The sequence below is a fragment of the Wyeomyia smithii genome, chromosome 1 (assembly GCF_029784165.1).
Source record: "Wyeomyia smithii strain HCP4-BCI-WySm-NY-G18 chromosome 1, ASM2978416v1, whole genome shotgun sequence".
NCBI classification, from domain to species: Eukaryota; Metazoa; Arthropoda; class Insecta; order Diptera; family Culicidae; genus Wyeomyia; species Wyeomyia smithii.
This window is the reverse complement of record NC_073694.1, coordinates 59,531,234-59,555,148: the sequence shown is the minus strand read 5'-3', so window position 1 is coordinate 59,555,148 and position 23,915 is coordinate 59,531,234. Positions and strand designations below refer to the sequence as shown.

The following is a 23,915-nucleotide window of genomic DNA, read 5'->3' as shown; positions in this document are numbered from 1 at the left end:
GAAGGTAAATAGTATCATGGCTAACGGTAAAAAACGACTCTGCGGACGATTCTGGAGTTAACGCAAAAAGAAACAGCAAAAGACACGACTAGTGATAAGAAATATCGAGCAAAATCGTTAACGATAACATCGATAGTTTCCAGTCTCTCATCGATATTATCGACAATCTTAGCAAGGGGTGCGAGGTCGCAAAAGCAAGGAAGTAGAAGTCTATTCGGCCAGTAGAGAATTGGTAACAATAATTGGCTATTTTGGATAACTACTATTCGCGTTGACGGTGTTGCTGATATTTGTTTGGTTTTTGCATGCGAAAAGTAAGGAAGGAAATATTTTTGCTTTTGTCATCACGCACATTTTGACAATTGCATATGAGAGTTCACGTAGGTGCGAACAGCCTCCAAAATCTCTTTCAACGCGAATAACCCGAATTTGATATTTTGCAAATGCCAGAAAAAATTCGCATGCTTTGTGCCACCAGAACTGCCGCCTGCGACTTATCGATAATTATCGCTGGCGCTAAAATTTAACGATATTATCGATATGAAGCAATTATCGATATTAACGATAAATATCGATAACTTACTTATCACTAGTAGGGGTGAGCGAAACGGCTCTTTTGCAAGAGCGGCTCTGAACCCCTCACTCACCGTTCCGAACCGACTCATATGAACGGCTTATGGTTCACAATGATTCACGTGCGTTGACAGTTCGTGTTTTCTCGGTAAACTTCTGGCTCGCGCGAACCCAACAGTTCTGGTGCGCTCAAAGAACCGTGGATCTTTTTCGTGAGCCGTTCGTTCTTTCGCTCTTTTCTAAGAACCGGTTCATATGATCGGCTCGTGAGCTGTTCGCCCATCTCTAATCACTAGACACGACTCGAACCCATAGATTGACACAGATAATTTGCAAGACATAGATTACGACCCGGTTTTGGGGCTAGGCTCCGACCCGGGTCATAATAGATGGAGAAGGTGAATCCAGTGAATGAAACATTAGTACGTGCCATTTCAAAGCTTGTTGGAAAACTTCCAGAAGACAGTTTACTTCAGAAGTACTTTATGGTATTTTTGTGCGCGAAATTTTATAAGGAATATGGTAAGTTTAAATACAATAACAATATTCAAATTTGTTATCCGTCAGAAGGTCTGATTTTTCAAGAAGAGAATGGCCATCAAGTTTCAACCTGGGTCAACAGCGACACATTCAAAGTCCTGAAGAAATTTGTTCACCTTCAAAATAAAAAAACAATCGTGATTCAGCGGGATCCACAGACACCCAATCGCAGACAGACGTCCAAGCAAGAACAACACTGATCAAAATTTCCGAGTAAATTTTCAAAGTAAATTGCGTTATAAATCACTTGTACACTAGCGCCGCCTGGTGACCTTATCGCTACAATACACTTTTTTTCGCTGATGCACGAGGCTGGCGGTACTGGAAGCGCTATCTGGTTTGGATTGCTACTTTAAAAAACTTCACATAAGTTTGGAACTCAGCTTGGACGTCTGTCTGCGACCCAATCATTAACAGGTCTGATGCATACGCGAGTACTCGAATAAGAGTACTTGACTAGAAGTGCTAGAAAAAATGTGCCCGAAAACGAAAATGTCCTCTTCACCGCCTCACGCATGCGATTTGTCAATTGCTGAACTGATGCCAAACCAAGGGGCTAGACAGTTTAATTTTTATGAAAATCGTTCTAAAATATTACTGACATCGGTAGATATATTATGATATTTATCGTTTATCTGTCAATTGACAACCCTCCAACGATAATATGACGTCAATGAGCTATGATATAAATAGAAGGGTACCCAAAATGCAACGATGAATACTTCGTTATATTGAATGTTTTATTGAAATATTTCGCAATATATCAATAGTGTCTTGCCCCAAGTGCCAAGGCGACAATCATAAATTACGTAACACAAAAATCCTATTTTTGGACCTCCAACCCCCCCCCCCCCCCTATGTGAAGAAACGTAACGCCAACACCTACCCCCCATAAAAATTACGTAACGCTGCAGAATGATTTCCTTAATAAAAATGCTCGTTTTTAAAGAGTCTCTTCAGAGATTTTTAGTAACGTAACTTCCCCCCTCCCCTGTGTAACAAATCGTTACGCTCAAGGATACCCCCTCTCCCCCCTATGAGCGTTACGTAATTTATGGATGCCGCCCAAGTAGTTTTTGTTTCGTGCACCGACAGTCGAAAGTGGGGTAATAAATCTATATAGAATCACATACTTGAACATGTAGGGTATCTGACTACCTTCTCGCAGTGATGCCACATTTTCATCTGTATTTCGAAGCTCAGGAAATCAGTTGGAGAAATTTCAATCTATATAAAAATCTGCATATGTACTGGACATATCCCTTACAGGAAAAAATCACAGGAGCGTTGTGTGCAAAGCTAGGACCGCAAGGTTGAAGTAGAATACTTTTACAAGAAAGATAACCCGGCTGCTTGCGTGTCAGTCATTTTGAAATAGGATTTGTTTCGTATATACCGCTTGTTAAGCACAGTATGAACAAATCGTAATAAACATCACACTGCTGTGCATTTGCAGCAGCATCAAACCTCAGTTGCAGTTTATTAATAACCGTTCATTTTTTTCTTCCAAATACATTTAGTAGCCTTGAATAAGGCCGATTGCTGCAATTGCAATTTCCATTCAATTATTGCATAAATGCTTTATGGTCAGATAGCGTACGATATCCGATTTGACATAATAAATTTCTCGAAAGTTGTGGAATGATATAACTGGAAAATAGGCGTGACTTAATTATTTCCAGTTATACCATTCTACAATGTTCGAAAAAATTTATTTCGTATGTCGTAATACTAAACGCAAAAGTTGGATGGTGCGAAACCAGCACAAAATTGTGCATTTTTAGCGCAATTGTTGATGTAATTCGGAACCAGTACAATGATTGCGTGTTGGGCATAACGCAATTAATGCTCTAGCGTTTCTCCAATGTATTTGGCAGCTCCAAACTACAACACCTAAACAGTTTCAACTGCACAGTGGGGCGACTCCATACAAAGGCTGGCCAAGCAAAAAAATTGTCGATAAATGCGACAAAAACTTAGTATTCATATACTTTTGGGGCGCTGAACACGAATATGGCATCCATTTTTTGTTTGGGGCCGTCCATAAATACGAAATCCAAATTTTAATATTTTTTGGCACTTTTTTCCTTTTTTATAGAATTAGATGATCTTTGACCACAAGTAGTGCCACCGGGCGTCCTCCCCATTGAAGAAAAAATACGTAATTTATGGACGACCCCTCGAACTAAACGAATTTTGCCTAAATATATATATTTTTTAAATAAACTTAAACAACATAAGTAATACAAACTAATTACAAATTGAAAAAGTCATCATGAGCAAGATCGTGCCAAATGACCTATGGTCGAATATCGACCATTTTTGAATTGAATGAAACATTGCACACGTATTTGGTTCAGCAAACTGAGCATTTTTCACAGATGGAGCGATTTTTTACACCCATGAGTTACATTCTAAAAGGGCGTATGCCTTTTGGCATAGGTTTTATTCGAAGCATTGTAGCCCAGAAACCGTTGGTTGTATGAAAAAACTGTCTGAGAATGAGTTGTAGAGAATTCAAAATGCACCATAAAGAAAAATACACTAAACAAAAAAAAATTTTTTCATACCATAAAGAAAAATACACTAAACAAAAAAAAATTTTTTTCATACCAAAAAAAAAATAAAAATAAACATTAAATTTCAATTAAAAAAAAAAAGAGTTGGATTTTTTTTTACTTTTTTTTAAAGAAACTTGACGTTAATACGCAACTTTTAAAAAAAATCCATGATGGAGAGATAAAAAAAAATTTTTTATGGTAGATTATTTTTTTATGAAAATTCTAATTTAAACATTTTTCAAAATATTTGTATTCTGATGATTTCAAAAGATGCAAAGAGTCATTTTGAATCAAAAAGCTCTTGGTAGTAAACATTTTAAAGGCATCGGTTTTCAAGTTATTTTAAATTTAAGCTCGAACAATTATTAATATTTCGGAAAATACACGTTTTTCTTAATTTGTCCATGGTTCACCAGCAAAAACCATAAATTCATTGGAATGCTTGATCAAAAATATACAATTCATTCTTTGACAACAAAACGATTGGATAAATAACTCAAGCGCTAAACCTTAGCCTACCTACACGTTCCTTCTTGCCGAATGTTTTATAAAAAAATATGTTTGTCGTGCAACACTACCTACTTGTTTACTAATAATAACTGTTTGTAAAGTACGCAACCAATAACTACTGGGTTACCTATAATATCTGTTTTCGTATATAAATACGATTGCACTACTCCAGATGTTTTAGTAACAGTTTGCATTTTGTGAAGATGAATAAAGTGACAATAGAATACACCAAGCCCAAATGCTGTAAACCCTTTCCTGATCATCGGTGCTCATCAAGCTTACGCGAATTAAACGAAAACGTTATTGCAAAATTAAAAATATTGAACAGTCAAGCTCATTTTAATACGTCTTTATCAATTTGTGATTCGTGTAGTTATTGGAATGATAGTCAAGCCACCATTCATCCCTTCGTTGTTTACTATCCAGAATCTGGAACACTTAAGAATATCAGCTTCATCATAATATCGGAAGTACTCCATCATGATACTGTTGCGGCTCAGGTGTTCATTGCAAAATAAATGAGTTTTTTTAAAACAACAATAGAGTTGAAAAAAGCGATATTAATGTCTGATGGAGCTGCCTCACAATATTAAAATAGAAAAAACTTTGCAAGTCTTTGCAAGTTCAAAACAAAATATAACGTCGATGCAGGGTGGCATTTTTTGCGATTTCTCATGGTAAAGGCCCATGCGATGCAATTGGTGGCATAATTAAACGAATGGCAGGAAATGCAAGTTTAGCTAAAGAATATGAACATCCCATTACAAGCGCAAAAGAATTGTATGATTGGTCTAATCAGAAAAGTAATAAAAATTCATCAAAAATGTTATTTAGTTGGGTATCATATAAAGAATATGAACAAGGAGTAACAGAATGGAGCAATATTTTCAAAAAATCTATAATAATAGCTGCCACACAAAAGTATTACTCTTTTGTTCCGATTTCAGGAAATAAGATACAAACGAAGCTGTTTTCAAAAGACGACGAATCATTTACTTATGATGTATATAAAATATAAGGTGAAACTAGTTCTGTAAAGTATCTATGTAATAAAAAAATATGTTCCTAAGATAATAAAACTCGAAAATAAATATTTGATTCTTATATATATTTATATCACCTAGAACATTTTACTCTTTTCTTGAGAACCGTTCGCCCAATCGTTTTGTTGTTAAAGAATGAATTGTATATTTTTGATCAAGCATTATGGTTTTGCTGGAGAACCATGGACAAATTAAGAAAAACGTGTATTTTCCTAGGTAATTATAATTTTTCGAGTTTAAATTAGAAATAACTCGAAAACCGATGCCTTTAGAATGTTTACTACCAAGAGCTTTTTGATTCAAAGTGACTCTCTGCATCTTTTAAAATCATCAGAAAACAAATATTTTGAAAAATATTTGAATTAGAGTTTTCATAAAAAATTAATCAACCATAAAAAATTTTTTTTTCATTTCTCCATTCTGGACTTTTTTCTTAAAGTTGCGTATTAACGTCAAGTTTCTTTAAAATAAAAATAAAAAAAAATTCAACTTTTTTTTTAATTTAAATTGAATGTTTATTTATAATTTTTTTTGGTCAAAAAAATTTTTCTTTCGTACAGTGGATATTTTTTAATGATGCATCTTCGATTCACCACACCTCATTCTCAGACAGTTTTTCTATACAACCAACGGTTTCTGGGCTACAATGCTTCGAGTAAAACCTATGCCAAAAGGCATACGCCCTTTTAGAATGTAACTCATGGGTGTAAAAAATCTCTCCACTTGTGAAAAATGCTCAGTTTGCTAAACCAAATACGTGTCCAAAGTTTCATTCGAATCAAAAATGGTCGATTAAATTTTCGCGTATTTCCAGGCGATTTGAAATGATTTTGCTCTCATCATCATCATCATCTTCCGCTGTGATCGCTTAAATCTTGTGTTGAATTGTTTCCAGAAAATTTGAAGTTCATTATACTTATCAGCAGGAAAAATGTCTTTCGCTGGAATTTTCATTTCTTCTAGTGATTTTCGATGTTTCATTGTTTCATATATATGTTATCTTCCTAATCCGGTTTCTATGGTTGAAAGAGGAATTGACACCTTACTAGACATTTAATTAGGTGGTTCCGCTGATGTTGAAAGCTTCATACGAAATTCAACGAATTTATGAATTTGAAAACCAAGACACTGGAATGACACAACGTTCTAAATGAATACAAAAAGATGCGGAGGGCGACGACTGTTTTTTGTTTTTTTTTTCTCATAAAGCAAAATGTGTGCTTTACTTTTGTATGCGAACGAGTGCGAAGCAAAAGCAATCTTCAAACGGGCTATTGTTAGCCGAAGTTTGATGGTATGAATTTGCTGCTAGTATTTGACACATCAATCAGTTTAGCGAATTTCATGATCATAAATAGGAAAAGGCTGAATGTTTTCAATATTGTTTTAAATTAGCAGAAACTGATAAAGTTTGACATAATAAAAAATTCATAAAGATTTTTTAACTGTTTTCTTGTTTAACACTTATTATATAACTTTTCATTGATAATTTTTTTGATTTTTACCCTAATTTATATTTTATCCTTACGGATTGAGTACGATATTATAAATTTTCAATAATGGGGTATCATGGTTATGATTAAAATCAATCCTGGACCAAATTTCTACTTCGAAAATAAAAACTAGAAAAATCTGCTATCGCTTTTTTCACTAAAGTGACAACTTGCGCAGTTTTGCGCTACAGCGGACAGTATGCATTTGAAAGCTTACGTTTTTACCTAAATTTTTAATGTAGTCACAACCGTGGCAAACTGCGGCAACTAAGCTTTTAAGCTACTTTTTTACAAAAATCACGTTTTTTTTTTAAATTTTTTTAGTGTCAGGCCTGCTATAACCAAATTTTACAATATCTCATGAAAAGGGTTTGTTTTGCACAATATTTACAACAACTTTTTCTTTGACGTCAAAAAAATCCAAGCTATCATTGAAGCTACAGAGCGTTTGAAAGTAATGTACTTTTTATCCAAAAAAAAGACAAAAAAACGTCAGTTCGCCAAGCTTTGAAAAGTCATAAAAAATTCAGATTCCATTATATTGCACCCAAATTTTGGATTTAGACACTTGAATGTTATAGCAATAAAGGAAAAATATTATGAAACAGCTAACGAAAAAAAAAATTTTTGGCTGATGGCCAGCGATTCCCCACTGTGAATTGGTATCAAGCAGCATTGCAAAGCGAGCGAGAAGCAAAACCATTCTCCTCCTTTCTGCTTGAGGACGAGACATATGCTACGCTTTCCAAGTCTTTTGCACACACGCTTTCGAGATACTTTTTCTTCTTCATGCATTCCTCTGAATAGCAGCAAGCACGCACCGACAGTATGAGTGAGACTAACAACACTGGTATCAAGTATGTACAGCACGGGTGTCTCGCTCGTTTCGTGAAGCAACGAGATATCGCCTTGCGCGTCGCAATCCGAACCGAAAGAGAAGCGAAAGAGCAACCTACAAATTGTATGTGACATGTCTTGTCGCACATACCTGGAAATTCTACGAGCGAGAGAGAAATTTCTCTCGTCGCTTGAGAAAAAAGCGCGTGCACATAATGACAAATGATAATTATTTACAATTTACAAGTGTTGCCATAAAAATTAGCAACGCTTTTGTGGCTTTGTGGAATGGAAGGTTTTGCTAGTTTTGCGGTGAAGATGTTATGTTATTTTTTTACATTAAAATGTTTGTTAACGTTCAGGAAAGACATGTGAGGAAAAATATTAAGTATCTGATTACTAAAACTTGATATTTTATTCACAAAACTACGTAAAACTTGCAAAATCGTGACTTTTTATGCTGAATTTGCCCTTAAATCTAATTTCAAAGCGATGACATTTGATTATTTTTTCATTAAAATGTTTGTTAACGTTCAGGAAAGACATGTGAGGGAAAATAATTAGTATCTGATTACTAAAACTTGAGATATTATTCACAAAACTACGTGAAACATGCAAATTTATGACTTTTTATGCTGAACTTGCCTCTAAATCAAAATTTAAAGCGATAAAATGTGATTCTTTTTTAATTAAAATGTTTTTGAACGTTCAGGAGAGACATGTGAGGAAAAATTAAAAGTATATGATCACTAAAACTTGAGATATTATTCACAAAACTACGTGAAACATGCAAATTCATGACTTTTTATGCTGAATTTGCCTCTAAATCAAAATTTAAAGCGATGACATGTGATTCGTTTTTTTTTTTTTTTTTTATTCTCGCTTATTTTCCGTCGGTCTATTTCCGCCACTGTTGTGGCCAATTACCGACGCCCAGGGAGGCGACTCCACACCCAGGTCCCTAACTCACGACCCGTTTATTAACGGACCGGCGCCAACGGCTTTACTTCCTCATGCGATGGAAGGCGTGATCCCAGAGATTTTTCGCCTCAGAAAATCTCCCGGTGTCGGCTAGGATTGAATCTAGACCAGTTGGGTTGGTTGTGAGTGGATCACGCCACCTCACAACCATCGACACCTATGTCGGCGGTGGGATTCGAACCCAGGCGTCGAGCGTGGTTGGCGGAGACGTTACCAACCACACTAGGCCCCCGCTCAATGTGATTCGTTATCGATATTGTTTTTAGCACATTTTGCATGTTGTAGGATGAGTACAACGGTACACCGTGCCCCAGAGCTGAGTCAAAAAAAAATCCAGTTCGAAAAGACTCTCGACCTGATCGGGGACCGAACCCGATATCACAACGGTGTGGGAGACAATCGACATCGCTAACCACAGAGCCACGAGGACCATATACAGCATACAGAATACAGAAAAACACCTGAAAATACTTTTTTTTAAATTTATACGTATTATACGTATACATGCGAAATCTTGACTTTTTATGCGCAATCAAAATTCAATTATTTGTGTTTTTTTTTTCAATACAATGTTCGTTGTTCTTTCACCATTTACATTTTTTTTGCAGAATAATCCATGTCTCAAGCATAAACATTTTACATTTCTGATGTTTTCGTAGTTTTGTGAATAGTTACATATTACGGCATTCGATTTACTTTTGTACTTTTGAATTTGAATTTGATTTTTATTAGAGAGCTTTTAACCAGAATGTCATTCAGCTCTTAACCTTAGGCGTCGTAAACAAATTACGTAACGCTCATGATCTAGATTTCAGACTTCCTTCCCCTCTATGTAACGATAGGTAACGTTCGACATGACTCCCCCCCTAAAATTACGTAACGCTGATCAAATTTTCAATTTCGAGCAAACATCACAGTTACGTAACTGTCTCTACTACCCCCCGTCCCCCCTACGTAACAATGAGTAATGCAGACTCAACCCCCCTCCCCCCCTTCATGCGTTACGTAATTTGTGTAAGACACCTTACTGTTTTACTTTTTTACGTTAATCCAAACTAGAACTCTTGGGACATTTAGCTGGAGGAAAGGTTAAGATTCATTGGTTTAAATATCGATAAAGAGGCAGCTTAAGCATTAAAAATCTTTTATTTTCTTATTTTCTACGAAGTTTTGTGAATTAAAAAAAGGCGACTTCCAGTTTCAGGAAAATAACCTAAAGTGATATTTTAAAAACTTTTTCTTTGACGTCAAAAAAATCCAAGCTATCATTGAAGCTACAGAGCGTTTGAAAGTAATGTACTTTTTATCCAAAAAAAAGACAAAAAAACGTCAGTTCGCCAAGCTTTGAAAAGTCATAAAAAATTCAGATTCCATTATATTAAATATTAAAGTGATATTTGGCCAACAATTCCAATACTTCCGAAAGTGGAACTCCATACGTCGTTTTATAGCGATGACACGTGTTTTTTTTTTTATTAAAATTTTTGTTAACGTTCAGAAAAGAGATTTGAAGAAAAATAACAAGTATCTGATTACTAAATTTGAGACATTATTCACAAAACTACGTGAAACATGCAAATTTATGACTTCTAAAATGATATTTGGCCAACAATTTCAATACTTTCGAAAGTTGAACTCCATACGTCATTTTTAAATCCAAAATGGTGACTTCCAGTTTCTGTAAATCTGCCCAAAATCACAAAAAACAATCCAATACGGGTATTTCCGCTCTGTGCGTTCTCTGAATATTGAAGTACTTAAAGTGATGATGGAAGTATAAGATGTAAATTATATTTTTGAAGTGAGTTGAGCTAATGCAGCAATGAAATATAAAAAAAACTATCTTTGACACCTTTGATCCCGAGCATCGCCGGGAAAGTTCAACTAGTCGGTTATAAAAAGCAACTAAAAGGAATAGGATCCGATGGAGCACAGGTTACGGTAGGAAAGCACAACTCTGTAATGCGATTGTTTGAAAAAACCTGTCTCAGATTGGTTTGCATCAAATGTACATGTTATTCACTAGCAGTATGCGCCAGTAATGGGTGTGAAAAGTTGCCACCAATCAGCATATATCGAATACCTGATGCGAGATGTTTACAACTATATTTATTGTGGTCCGAAACGTTATATGGAATTTTAACATATTCAACAAATAGCCGATTTAAAGACAAAGAAGATTTTATCCAACAGCTAACAGCATACCACGTGGACAGCTTGGGGGGGAGGTTGTGAATGTCCACGGTCCTTACGAAAAAAAAGAATTTATATGGGCATTTGTCCATGGCGGGGGGGGGGGTGTGAAAATCGTCAAGAATCTGTCCACGTGGTATGTGTATGGCCCCTAATCGTATTTACAATCATCTGAGTGACACAATGACTAAACCGATACTTCTATTCCTTAGCTACGTGCTGCCACTCATCAAGAAAGTAAATAAAAATTTTCAATTAGAAAGCTTCAAAATCTGTGAAATCTACAAAGAAATTAAAAACATTGCTGCGGATTATTTTGACAAATTTTTGCACGCAAGGATTTACGAATCTTGTTGCAAAAGGTGATGCTATACCAAATGATTCCGAAAATTTCTGACGCAGCCCAAATTGGTTTATGTGGGCTGATAAATTACTACAGAGAGCTAGCCAAACAAATAATCAGAAGATTCGATTTCAACGATTAAGTTTTAAAAATGGCTTCCTTGATAAACCCAGAGGCCACTTATGGAGTTACCCGACTTAAATGACGTGTATGTCAGTTTCCTAATTCCCTCGGTCATGAGAATAGGCAACTATTGGACAACTAGTTTCGAGAGCTGAAAACTAAGCTAATATGTGAATCAGATGGAAAAAAAACTTACTTGGTCGTTGTATCCCAATATTCAAAAATGCAACGGTAATTTTGCCTATCCAATATTACGAAATTTTATTTCAAATCACTTAATCATTCCTCAGCCGTCCGCAAACGTGGAGCGAATTTCTCCTCTGCATAACGCGAATAAAACAAAATGCAGGAATCGATGATCTCCGCAGTGAAAAGATGTAATTTTCGAAGCAAAGAGTTTTGTAAGTTTACAGAAAAGTGTCTTAAAAAATAACCGTAACAAGAAGTTTAAAAGATAAGATCACCAAAACACGTGTAAACATCACAAACAATAAATGTTTAAACAATGGAAATATTTCGTTTAGAGCAAGTTTTAAAAATAAAAGCGTCGAATTGAATAATTAAAAATTTTATATCTTTTTATCTCGCCGATATCCAGATTTTGAACTCTAAATTAAACATTAACTAATGTTAAACAACAGATTTTCAGAAGTAAAATTTAATAATATCAAATAGTGAAAAATACAGATATAAATTTGGCAACCCTGATGCATAGTTCATCTGGGGGTAGAAAAAAAATGATTTCGTGACGCGCTGCGCTTTTGAGGTTTATTGTAGCCCGTTTCGCTTTCGATCAATTTCTTGCGAAAACTAGTTACGATGGCGACTTTCATCAATGTAAGAAGGCATGTTTACAGTGTTTGAGTGGTTACGGCATTCGTGAGTACCTAAATTTGTGTATATAATTCCAGTGGTCACCGGCGTAAAATTGTGAACAACATCTGAAGCAAAATAATAGTGTCGTAATAAATAGTAGTTCAGTAAATTCCACGATTGATCCAAAGGTATGTTTTTATAATATTAGGTATTCTGGTGCTGAAGGAGCAGTTTGATAACAACTAATGAAAATGAAAGGTAAATTGAATAATTTACGATATTTCACAAAGCATTCCTGAAACGTGATAGTATACGTGTGAAAGCCATCGTCCTCTCAAACAAGGATCCTGATCAATGCCAACTTTACATAATAAATAAAAAAAGCCAGCAATATGTTCATTTCATAAAATGTAGAAATAGGATTGGATTTCGAAAATAGAAACATCATTTAACAGAAAGATAGTGTCACATCCGTAAATTTCATGTTCTTCTAATGATTGAATACATCATACATTGATCAGCTTTGAAGATTTCTTTTCGTGAGTAGGACAGTAGAAGAATTGAAACCACAGTTGAACAGTCATGTTTTACGAACATCACTGAAGAAGTATTTTTAAATCAAACTACGTACAACATTTTCAGGTATATACTTCCAAAAGAAATAACAGAAACATGCTAAAAAGTTGTAGTCGAATTGTTGACAGATACAAATACAAAACGCCAATCAATAAACATCTTTAGCAACACGGCCAACAGCGTACTTCAACAGCAAATTATACTGGTTTCTTGGTATTTATGGTTAACCTACGGTTAACTATGGTTCAATAGGTTGTTTGTTCAATTTAAATGACACTGACAGATAATTTTTATTCCAACTTTGACAGTGTCGCCACTCTATATATATTTACAGGCACTTAAGGTTAACCAAAACAACAATAGCCTGATTAATTATTGTGTATTGATGAAACAGATTTTGTTATCTATTGTTTATCAATTGGGAAAAACAACCAATGTATAAATTATACTTATGCCATGACTTGACTTGAAACTTGACGAAAGTTGAAACAGTGAATTTATAACGTATTAAAGTTTTCTTATTACCATTGTATTTTCTTCATATACACACCCGCCCAAATAAAAAAAACAACAGCCATAAGAATCCATATGTCGATAGCTAATGACATATGTTACCTTCACGACCTACACCGCGTTTCCCCATCGTACGAATCCGAAAAACGAGCATTTCCTCGTAACGTACTCATAACATAATCATTCTTTAATTAACTTTCAATTAAATTCAATACTTCACCGGGTTAGTTCCTTTTTTCTTTCTCTATTTTATTCATTCCGAAGCGTGTAAACCAATTTCATTCCTCTTTTCACACCCTCTCCTCCTTCGTGTAGTAACGACAGAGAGGTTCTCCTCTCCTTTCTCACATGCCCAGCCGTGGAAATCTATTTTTTCTCCTCGTTCGAATTTTCTTTCAACTTTATTCAAACCATCTGTTACTTAACCTACAACTACGAGATGAACACAAACTCAAACATGGCCTACTGTAATGTTTGCATTATTCGAGCATCAATATTTCTCACTTTGCGCATTGATCTTTTGCAAGTCTGCTTTGATCGACTCATCTTTGACTTTTATCCACAATTAACTTTTGTCGATAATGAAAACCAAAAACTTCAATGACACGCAACAGTCGGGATTGGGGTTATAATTGTTGGACCCCTCAGATGACTTTGCTCCAGGAAGTTTTCTTTCGGTTCCATTTGTTTTTGTTCAAACTAATCCAGCAGTTAATTTTCAATAAAATGTTTATCTTTATTTCTCGTCATATTTGTCGGTTAGGTGTAACATTGTTCACGCTAATTCCATTCCAGTGTGGTTCGATTTTTTGCACAAACCGCTCACTTTTAAAGGTTTATAGAATGGAATGCTGCTACCGGGTGAGAGAAACTTCACTTACAAATACGCCGATTATATTCATTAGTATGTCGATATTTACAATTTTTCAATAACTAACTATCGTGTAAGCTTCCTTCTTTTCCGAAAAGTTGAAAACTAATAGAACGACTCGTAACCTATAATCTTTAGCATTTTGCTTGCTTTGTCTTCTCCAGCTCACATCCTGTATCTTTCCGCCCTAAAATAAAACAAAACTATATTTGTGTGTAGAGACTACAGAGTTCAAGTTTTAGCGCTTGTTTTGTTGTGAATGAAACACAAAAACCTAAGATAAAGCCAATTGTTGCGCTCTCAACTGGGGACATTTAATACTGCTTTTTTTCCTTTTTCCGAATTCGTACTCTTTAACTAAATTTTGGCAATTTGATTACTTACTAGCTTGCTATTGTATGATTAATAATATGTGTTTGTGTGTGTGTTGCGGCGTTTTGATTTTCTTCTGTAGTAGTTCACTTGTGAACTCTGGTTTTGTTTTGAGCAATTTCTGTTGTCATTCAGTCGAAGCATTTCGTTTTTTGTTTTCAAGTTTAGATGAAGGCAGCTTGCGGCTTTTTTTTTTAAAGAGACAAGCGTGAGCTTTCCGAAGGTCAAATTCTAACCCGCAGGTCGGTCGCTTGGCAGGGTGAGAGAAACTAACACATTGAACTGAGCTGCCGAGGGGGAGGCCAAAGTTTACAACATTTTACACTTATAAAAGATTTAAATAATTATTTTCAAATACTATTATCATAAATTAAGACTATAGTTAATAAATTTAGTCGTCGTCTCACTGGTCTGGGTAGGCTGAATGTCTTCTACTTCTTTTTCTGTTGCCTAGCGATTTACATTTACTGCCATTATCTATACAACAAAAACAAAATTAACCGCATTCACACTCTCGCGTTCTCTTTCTCTCGCTCGTTTATAGAGTGTTATCTTCCATCGTCTTCGTCATCACTGTCAACGTTTTCCCCCTGGTCTTGTTCTGGGTTGATGCATTTCTGTTTTTTTTTTTCTTGTTTTTTTTAACTGCTTTCCCAGCTGCTGGGACAATTAATATCAAATTTTCAGCTTCCGTGTTACTATACTATATGTACACAAAGGGCGACCATTTAGTGGACAAACCGAGTAGGCTGATCGCTAATCCTGGCCAACCGTTTAAAACCGTAGGGAACAGACCGCAGAAACCTTGGAATTAATCTTATTACAACACTCGCTCCGAAAAAGGACCCCGCGGAGTTTCACTTAATTCCGCGTACGTTACTGCACTGCAGTTCTTCCCAGTACATACAAAGTAAAGTGTTCAACGAAGCGTCACTCTCCGACGCCGGCCGAGCACTAATTAATTAAATAATACAAAACAGTTATAAACGGTTGGCCAGAGAATGGGGCTTGCTCTCATTGTGCGTTGTGCCTTCAGCAGGCGGATGACGTATTTTCAAACCTTCGGCTGATGCACAAGGTGCTGAAGTTTGCACACAAAGAGCGACTCTACGCTTCACTCGGTTCGTCCGTCGAAAGGTCGCCGCGTTTTCGCTAATGGTTTTGTTTGGAAAAATAAAATCTGCTTTAAATAAATGCTATTAAAAATAATAATCACTATTTTCATTCTGTTCATTATACGTATATGAGTGTTCAGTTGTCACGGCGGCTTCAATCACACAGTTGTTGCAGTTTTTGGTTCGCTAGACGGGGCAAACTCAAACCTGTATGTTTTCGTCTTCATCGTCGCTAGGAGGATTGCTCTCGGATCGGCCCGGCGGACTGCCGGGATTAAGCGTTGGACTGGGCGATCGCCGAGGATGACTACTGAGGCTACCAGTGCTTCCGTGATTGTTGTTGCCGTTGTTCGCACTTCCGTTGTTTCCGGTTGTCCCCGGACTGCAGTTACTGCCTGGGTGACCCGCACTGTTGGCGGCTGCAGCGGCCGCTGCTGCCACCTGTTGGCTGCTGGCTTGATAGTAACTGCTTAGCGTCGACAGCGACGTCGATGCCGAAAGGTGCGGGAATGGTGCGCTTGGGCCAGGAATAGTGTTGAGTGTCCCAAGGCCGGGCACCCCGGGGTATATTCTGTACGGTAGTGGCTTCTGAAGGGCGGCTGCCGCGGCCGCATGTCGATAGTAGGCATCCACGGCGCTTTGCGGAGCTCCAGGAGGCCCAGCCTGCGTTGGGTAAGGCCATCCACCGAGATAGGGAGGTCCTCCGTATAATCGCTGGAAGGCAGCGTAGTTTCCAGCCTCCGCTAGCAGCTCCAATCCCACCGCCGTCTGCCGCTTCCACTTGGTTCTGAAATTAACGCAGAGAGAGGACCTTGTTTAACTAACGATCACTTTGAGTTATGACTAAATTTATTGGGTTGAAGAAAGGGGCGTTTCATTTGTTGCGTTACGTAGAAAATAATCGTTTATTGTTATTTTTGCGCATTTTCCAGACGGTAACTTTCCGCAGGGTGAGCAATAACCAGCAAATGCTCACTTTTCCCAGTTTTGTTCGTAAACTGGGCTGATCTATATTCTCTGATAAAGCATTTAAATGGCATATGCATGTTTCTGGTTTCTGTTTCTTTTACCGGGGTGGTTGTTGGTGTTGTTTTATTATTATGCACAGTTCATAACTTATAACATCAAAATCAACTGCCGGTTGCTGTACGGCTGATGGCAGCTCAGCCAGCAGAGCAGCACACGGTTGGATGCACCGGTTGCGTGTGTGTAAAAATGCACCTCGCACACCGGGGCTCCAACCGGGCTGAATGTGGTTTCGGGCCAGAGGGAAGAAAAACGGCCTACCAGCGGGGTGTGAATAACTTTGCGCACGGCGCAAAGGGAGGTAATTATTTCAAACAATTTCCACTTAATTGTTACTGCTGTTGTATGAACTATTGTCCCCTCTCGACGCGAAACCACCGCAGCACCAGCGAGAGAGACTTCCCCAGATTCATTCGCTCGCTAGTGAAACCCGTAGGGCTGTACTAATTCGACAGTTCCGGGTAGCAATACTCAGAGGGAGAGATATTCGCGTTGACGGTGTTGCTGATATTTGTTTGGTTTTTGCATGCGAAAAAGAAGGAAGGAAATATTTTTGCTTTTGTCATCACGCACATTTTGACAATTGCATATGAGAGTTCACGTAGGTGCGAACAGCCTTCAAAATCTCTTTCAACGCGAATAACCCGAATGCGAAGAGAGTGTTGTGAGCCAAACGAACATGTCAAAATTAGTGATGGGAAACTTATCGATACTTATCGATAATATCGATAAATGCTGGCCATCGATATTATCGTTATTTTTTGACGTTAACGATAATTATCGATATTATAAGGATGAGCACAAGTCAGTGCGGCTGGTTACTGGAGGAGACCCAGAAAAAGGAGACTCTTATAATATGGACATGCATAGCGGCAGTCTATTGGTAATTCTCTGGTAATTGTTTAGTTTAACTTGGAACTGTTTAAGTTTAAAGTATCTGTTACCCAACAAACAATTTTTAGTTTCACTAAAAATCCAAATCAACGAAATTGTTGCGCCAAAAAAGTATCCTGATTTATACAGGGGGTAGACAAAATATTCAAGATAATTAAAATTCTCTCGAATTTTAAATGAAGAGAGAACTTTACGAAAAATGGATCAATTTTGATAACCGGTTTCATTTCACTGGAAAACAGTATTATATTAGTATTACTTGGGAACTTCCCTACCCATGGGTGGAGGACTTGACGGTGATCTGTCAAGCTTATTTCCTAACGCAATTTTTGATTAGACAACTTATAATGTAAATAATAATTTTTTATTTTATTTTTTATGCCCAGCTGTATAATATAAATAATAATATAGTAATAACATAATAGTAACAACTCAATATTCAATAATCACCCTAATAGCATTCGTTATGTTTGATTACGCTTGACTTATCACACCGCTGGTTTTAGTCTCGCATGACCTAACAAAACTAAATACTGGCGGGGTCGGTAGGGCTTAAGCGAGGTTTATACTAACCCTAACATTACTAACAAAACCTCGTGACTAATGTCCACCCATTGCACTCATAGATATAAAGTAGCATTACTAACCCTTCTAATTTCTCTCACAACTACTACTACTACTCATATTATCATTTTTCTATATATATACATGTGTGTGTGTGTTTTTTTTTTCTTCACTAAATATCAGCTATTTTAACTGCGCGAATTTCTTTATTCCCATATGTCAATCCCAGTTACAATCTGACTGCTGTCGGAACGTTTCTTTTTTCTCCTTGATTCGACCCATTATCGCGCATTTGGCACCTCAAAAATAGTTAGTCGCGCATCGTAACTTTTGTTAATTTCGGTATACCAATGCCCCATGCATTGAACGTCGACAGCTGTCTGGCATGTCTTTCTTGCTTTCGTCGTGAGTTGCGGGGTCGTTTCTTTATTCCAGGGGCGGGTGTGCTCTGACCCAGTGGAATAAAGAAATTCGTTATCAGTTGTACGTTTTTCCCTTTTTCTGCTAGAATGACTCTCTTGCGTCTATGGTTGGTCAAAGGGTTTAAAACATGTTGACAGCGTAAATGTGGATGTGTGTTGATTGTACTGTTTGGTTTTGTTGTTAATCCACTCCCTTCTCTATTTTTTTTATCGTTCTGCGGCTGCGAGATGAAAATTGCCGCAGTAGAACAACGAAAAGAACCAGGTACGTGACATAGGGCAGGAACGCGAACAGTCTTGCATGGGACATGTCAAAGAGAGCGATCGAGGACAGATGACGGCATGAATAAAGGTAGCAGACGTGATGAGGAACGACCAAGAACACGAGGAAGACTGCCGACATAAGTACCAACGGTTGGATGGCTTGGAAAGGTATAGCCAACACTACTGTGGTATGTAAGGTAAAATCGGTAATATGAACCGGTGATAACAGGTACGTTCTCCATTCAAATCATATATTTACCGTTGGAACCTCCAGTCCAGGGTCAACTTGTTCATCTGTGACATTGGTCTTGTCAGGTTGAATTGCTCCTGGAGGTTTTGACCTTACATTCATTATATAACTTGGGCCTAGTGCAACAGTAACCAATAAAACAATCCGAAACCAAACTTGGAATCTATCAGATAGCCGTAAGGCTGCAGTGTCGAAGTAAGCAACATGGCTACGCTCTTCTGTAATGCTGTTAGATTCCGCTCAAAGTCCCAGCCTTAGATTCCAGCGTATTAACGCTACAGCTGGGCATATATAAAAAAAAAAGTATTACTTGGGAACTTGGTGTGACCAACCTACCCCGAAAATGTTTCGGATTTCAAGAGTGTGTGTCAAAGTGTACATTTTTGCAACGCATAGAACGTGCATAGTACGAAGTGCCTGACAGAAGTTGCGTCGTTCATCAAGAAATACCATAAGCGCGAAGACACGATGTTCTGGCCAGATTTGACGTCGGCCTACTACTCGAAGCGATCGTTGGAGGAGATGGAGCGGCTGAATATCGATGTGGTACCGAAGTCGGCAAATCCGCCCAATGTCCCCCACCTGCTTCCCATCGAGAATTTCTGGACAAACTTGAAGCGTAAGATTTATTCCAACAATTTTGTCGCGAAACCAGAGGAGGAATTAATAAAAAAAAGGAAGAAAGAGCTCAAAAACACGGCTACACGCATGTTTTCGTCCGCCATGGCGAATGTTCCGGTGAACTGCCGGGAGGCTGCACGCAAGGACGTAATATTTTTTTGTGAGGAAGCTAACATGATAACCTTCCATGGGAAATTTATCCAACTGAATTATCTGTCATATTTTTTTTTCATCACCATCTGAAAAAAAATTTTTTTTTACCGCAAACGCTAGCTGTCAGAGCGGGGGCCTAGTGTGGTTGGTAACGTCTCCGCCAACCACGCTCGACGCCTGGGTTCGAATACCACCGCCGACATAGGTGTCGATGGTTGTGAGGTGGCGTGATCCACTCACAACCAACCCAACTGGTCTAGATTCAATCCTAGCCGACACCGGGAGATTTTCTGAGGCAAAAAATCTCTGGGATCACGCCTTCCATCGCATGAGGAAGTAAAGCCGTTGGCGCCGGTCCGTTAATAAACGGGTCGTGAGTTAGGGTCCTGGGTGTGGAGTCGCCTCCCTGGGCGTCGGTGATTGGCCACAACAGTGGCGGAGCTAGACCGACGGAAAATAAGCGAGAATAAAAAAAAACGCTAGCTGTCAAATTATCGATACTTATCGATAATATCGATAAAAGCCCAGGAATTATCGATTGTTATCGATGTCTGTTTTGGGCGATATTTCCCATCACTAGTCAAAATCCGAGCCAAACGAACAAGAAAGATGACACATTGAGAGGTATTGCAATAAGATTCAATAAAGAATATATTTATTTTTACACGTTTAAAACGATAAACGATGAATTGAGAATGCTCCAAAGTTGCTTCATCATAGTAATTTTAACTGGTGGTTCACAAACTCTTTGTATGGTCTACAGAATAATGATGAAAGTATTTAAAATTAAACATAAACATAAAACTTAACACCTTCACGGTTTTTGCGATGTACTCTGTTATTTCCCAGGACTTCCACCGTCACCATCAGTTGTACGAGTCGAATAAAAAGTAAGTATACATTGCGCTTTGAGAAGAGATCTGGTACCTCTGATATGTGAAACCTAGTTGCCAAATCAGCGGGTTTTTTCATCGCTTATCTCTCTCTCTCTGAGTATCTCTAGTTCCGGGCTGTCGTGTTTGTATGGCTTAAACGAGAATATTATCAAAAAATGTTGGCAGGTTGGTCGTTATATCTATTTTATTTTGCGATTTTCCCGTACACATCAAAATCAAAACAAATTCGAGCTATCTATTTTATTTTCAAGACTGATTCGTGACGTGCTTGTTAGAATACACTCTCAGGAAAATTTGAGGTATGCGATTTTTTTGACATTTCGTTTATCGCACATGTAATTCTTGTAAAACATGGTATAAATAAACAGTCGAAGGGGAAGCGTACATCATTTCTCCAGATTACATCAACAGCAACCGTGTCGGTATGTTTTTACTCCCGATAAGACAAATGCAACCATGAACTGCATCGCCATTTTCAGTCAAGCACCGCAGGAGATTCCCCACATTCCAATTCCCACCAAACTACCATCATCGTCCTCGTCATTATCCTCCTCACCATCATCATCGCCGACGCCGTCGTCGTCAACTAAACTGGCGGCTGTAGCGCGGGCAATTACAATAACAAAAGAAACAACGTGAAAAAGACCTCAAACTGCACGATTTACAAATGGAGGCGAACTTTATGACACAGAAAGGCCCTGTAATCGGGTACTCAGCGCAAATGCCTGTTATCACAAATCCGAACCAGTTTAGTTTTACGATACCCTGTACACGGGGGACCTACAACACTGCACGAGCAATTTAGCTTCCCCTCGGGTGCTCCGGTTGGGTTGGGGTATGGTCAACAGAATCAGAAAGGCAAAATGATCTCTTTTCCACCCAGCAATCACGCAATTGATTCCGGGAAGAAAGCACACCCCAGAACGGACGAAGGGGGAGCACGAAGCATTTAGAACATAAACGTTTCCAGCGTTGGCGCAGGGCTTCATTTACATGTCGGCCAAACGAATCGTGCTGCACACAATGCAAGCGACTGCACAAAAGCCAGCTTCGCACATTTAATTGGCCTGAACTGGTTCTCGCACCCACCTCTTCCCTCTACGTCATGAACAGGAACCGCAGGGCAGGAGGAAATCTTCCTGTCTGCTCGCCACTGGGACCTATCACGCGTAACCGCAATTACAGTCCACCGCTCGTACGAAGAACTTCGCCATTTAGAATACAACAATGAAGCACAAAATTAGTTTTGTTGATGAAAAATCGCCAAGCTCCCGTAAATTGCACTCGCATTCTACTTCCTCTACCGTCTCCACATTTCTCGCGACCAACAGCTTTCATACAAGCATTCTACACACATAACAACCCATGAATAATTGAAAAATTCATTACTCATTATTTAATGTTTTCAGGTTATGTCTGTCTGCATTTTTCTCGCCCGTCTTTGCTCCCAATGTGCATCGCCAGCTATTGATGGAATGCATCTCGCGTACAAGCTGTATACATCGTGCTCGGTAATGATATTATTTTCATGTAAATCGCAACCGCAGCCTTCACCCTCGTCGCCGTCGCCATTTGCGGGCACAGTCATGACTCGGCGCACACGTGAGTGATAAATTTAATCAAGCATTATTCAAAGAAACACGGGCTGCTGCTACAGCCGCCGTCGTCACAGCCACAGCCGCCTATGTTTCTACAAAGTACTGGTCGCGCGAGATTAAAGATTAAGACACTTGTAATTTTGTACTGTGTTGCCTCGCGTTTCGCTCAATCACGCACCACTCCATCCGCCTCCACCGTCGCCATTAGTGGCGACCGTAAAATCATTTTGTAGAAGCGCTTTGTTGGCCAACGCTCTACACACAAATCAATATCGAACTAGGCAGCCATTTTCAATGCCCGCTATCCCGCTCTGACTAGCGGTGTTGTTCTGTCAAACGTGTCTCCGGCAAATAAACACAAACTCCCCCACCTCTTGCGCTGCTGAGCGCACTCAGACTCTGACTAGGTGCTCGTTTCCAGTTCATTGATTCTCCGGCTGACTAGTTAACGGACGGCGAAACCCAACTGGTTTTTGTCATAAACGGGCCTCTCCTCCGCCGAATATACAATAAATAAAAATTTGCTTGTTCCCGCCTTCGCAAGAGGCGCGCAAGAAAACCATTCGAACGAAACCAGTCACAGTCAGTCAGCCAGTCAAGTCAGCGGGGGACAACGATGACAACAACAACAGCAACGAAAGTAACTGTCTTTGTCGCGCCACCCTCGCTCTTTTTCTGTTGAGTGGAGCGAAGCAAAAAAAAAAAAAGAGGCTCGAGGGTGTACCAGATGGTGTCAATTACCGGTCCTTTTAGCTTGCACTTTTTTGTACATATATTTTGCACAACAAAACTCTTCCCCTCAGGGAGAAGCTCGCTTAAAAGTGCTTCAATTGGGCCTCTGCTACCTTGCCTGAACACAAAAGAAATGCGAATTAAGATGCTGTTTTTTTTTTGTTGCTTTTTTCTTCGTTTTTTGCCTTTCTTCTTACGGAAGAAATAGCAATCGTTGTGAATCCAAAGTTCTAGGTTTAATTTTGTACAAAATAAATTTGCCGTCTATGAGTAATAAATCTAGTAGTACTGTTTTTAAAAATTGGAAATTGCAATAATATTGAACCTCTTTTGGCGTTCAACATTTACGTTCTAGCAGCACTGCAAAACGTTATTTACCAAAAAAATTTCGGCAACATTGCACTTTTTGACATGTGTCTGTCCAAGTGGAGGAAAGTGCTGGTTTCCCTGTAACTAGAAGACACCATCTTGGATTTCAAAATGAAATTTAACTACCTCCTCGTTGGTGCCAACCGGGATGCGACTAATAAGAAGATCGAGTAACCAACCCCGGTGAGTCTATCGGTCGCATACTAACAGGGGCAGCGGAAAGAAGTTTCCTAGACATGTAACGCCACCACAAGCGCCCTAAGTGAAGCACCCACAAGCGTTATGTCCAAGTCCTGGTTGTGTTCGGGGCTCAAAACAGTCAAACTACGTCGGTTTTCCTGCGAGAAAGTGGGGTTGGTCGTGGGCCTTGCAAGCCTGCATCGCGAAAAATGAAAAGCAACGAACGTTCTAACAGAAAATTCGAACCCAAATAATCGGCGAAGATCCAGGTGCAAAAACGGACTGACAAATGGATACTCGGAACATGGAAGTACCGATCTCTCAATTTCCTAGGAAGTACCTGTGTACTTTCCGAAGCATTAAAAAACCGCAAACTCAACATTGTAGCGCTGCAGGAGGTATATTGGAAAGAGACGATAGTGCGTACGTATAGGAGTGGACACACCTTCTACCAGAATCGGGTGGTAGACGACTCTTTAACATTGG

At 38.5% G+C, this 23,915-nt stretch overlaps 1 protein-coding gene and 1 long non-coding RNA gene across 2 annotated transcripts in view; one reads left to right on the top strand and one right to left on the bottom strand.

Annotated features, from left to right (window-relative positions):
• Positions 1-12,106: 12,106 nt before the first annotated feature.
• LOC129717534 (uncharacterized) overlaps positions 12,107-23,915 on the top strand; it is a 74,368-nt gene continuing 62,559 nt past the window's right edge. The window contains exon 1 of the long non-coding RNA XR_008726688.1: positions 12,107-12,201. This is a non-coding gene — a long non-coding RNA (uncharacterized LOC129717534). The remainder of the gene's footprint in view (positions 12,202-23,915) is intronic.
• LOC129717532 (homeobox protein B-H1-like) overlaps positions 13,814-23,915 on the bottom strand; it is a 65,093-nt gene continuing 54,991 nt past the window's right edge. The window contains exon 3 of the mRNA XM_055667501.1: positions 13,814-16,247. Within this exon, the coding sequence (XP_055523476.1) occupies positions 15,662-16,247 (586 nt within the window). The 3' untranslated portion in view covers positions 13,814-15,661. The remainder of the gene's footprint in view (positions 16,248-23,915) is intronic.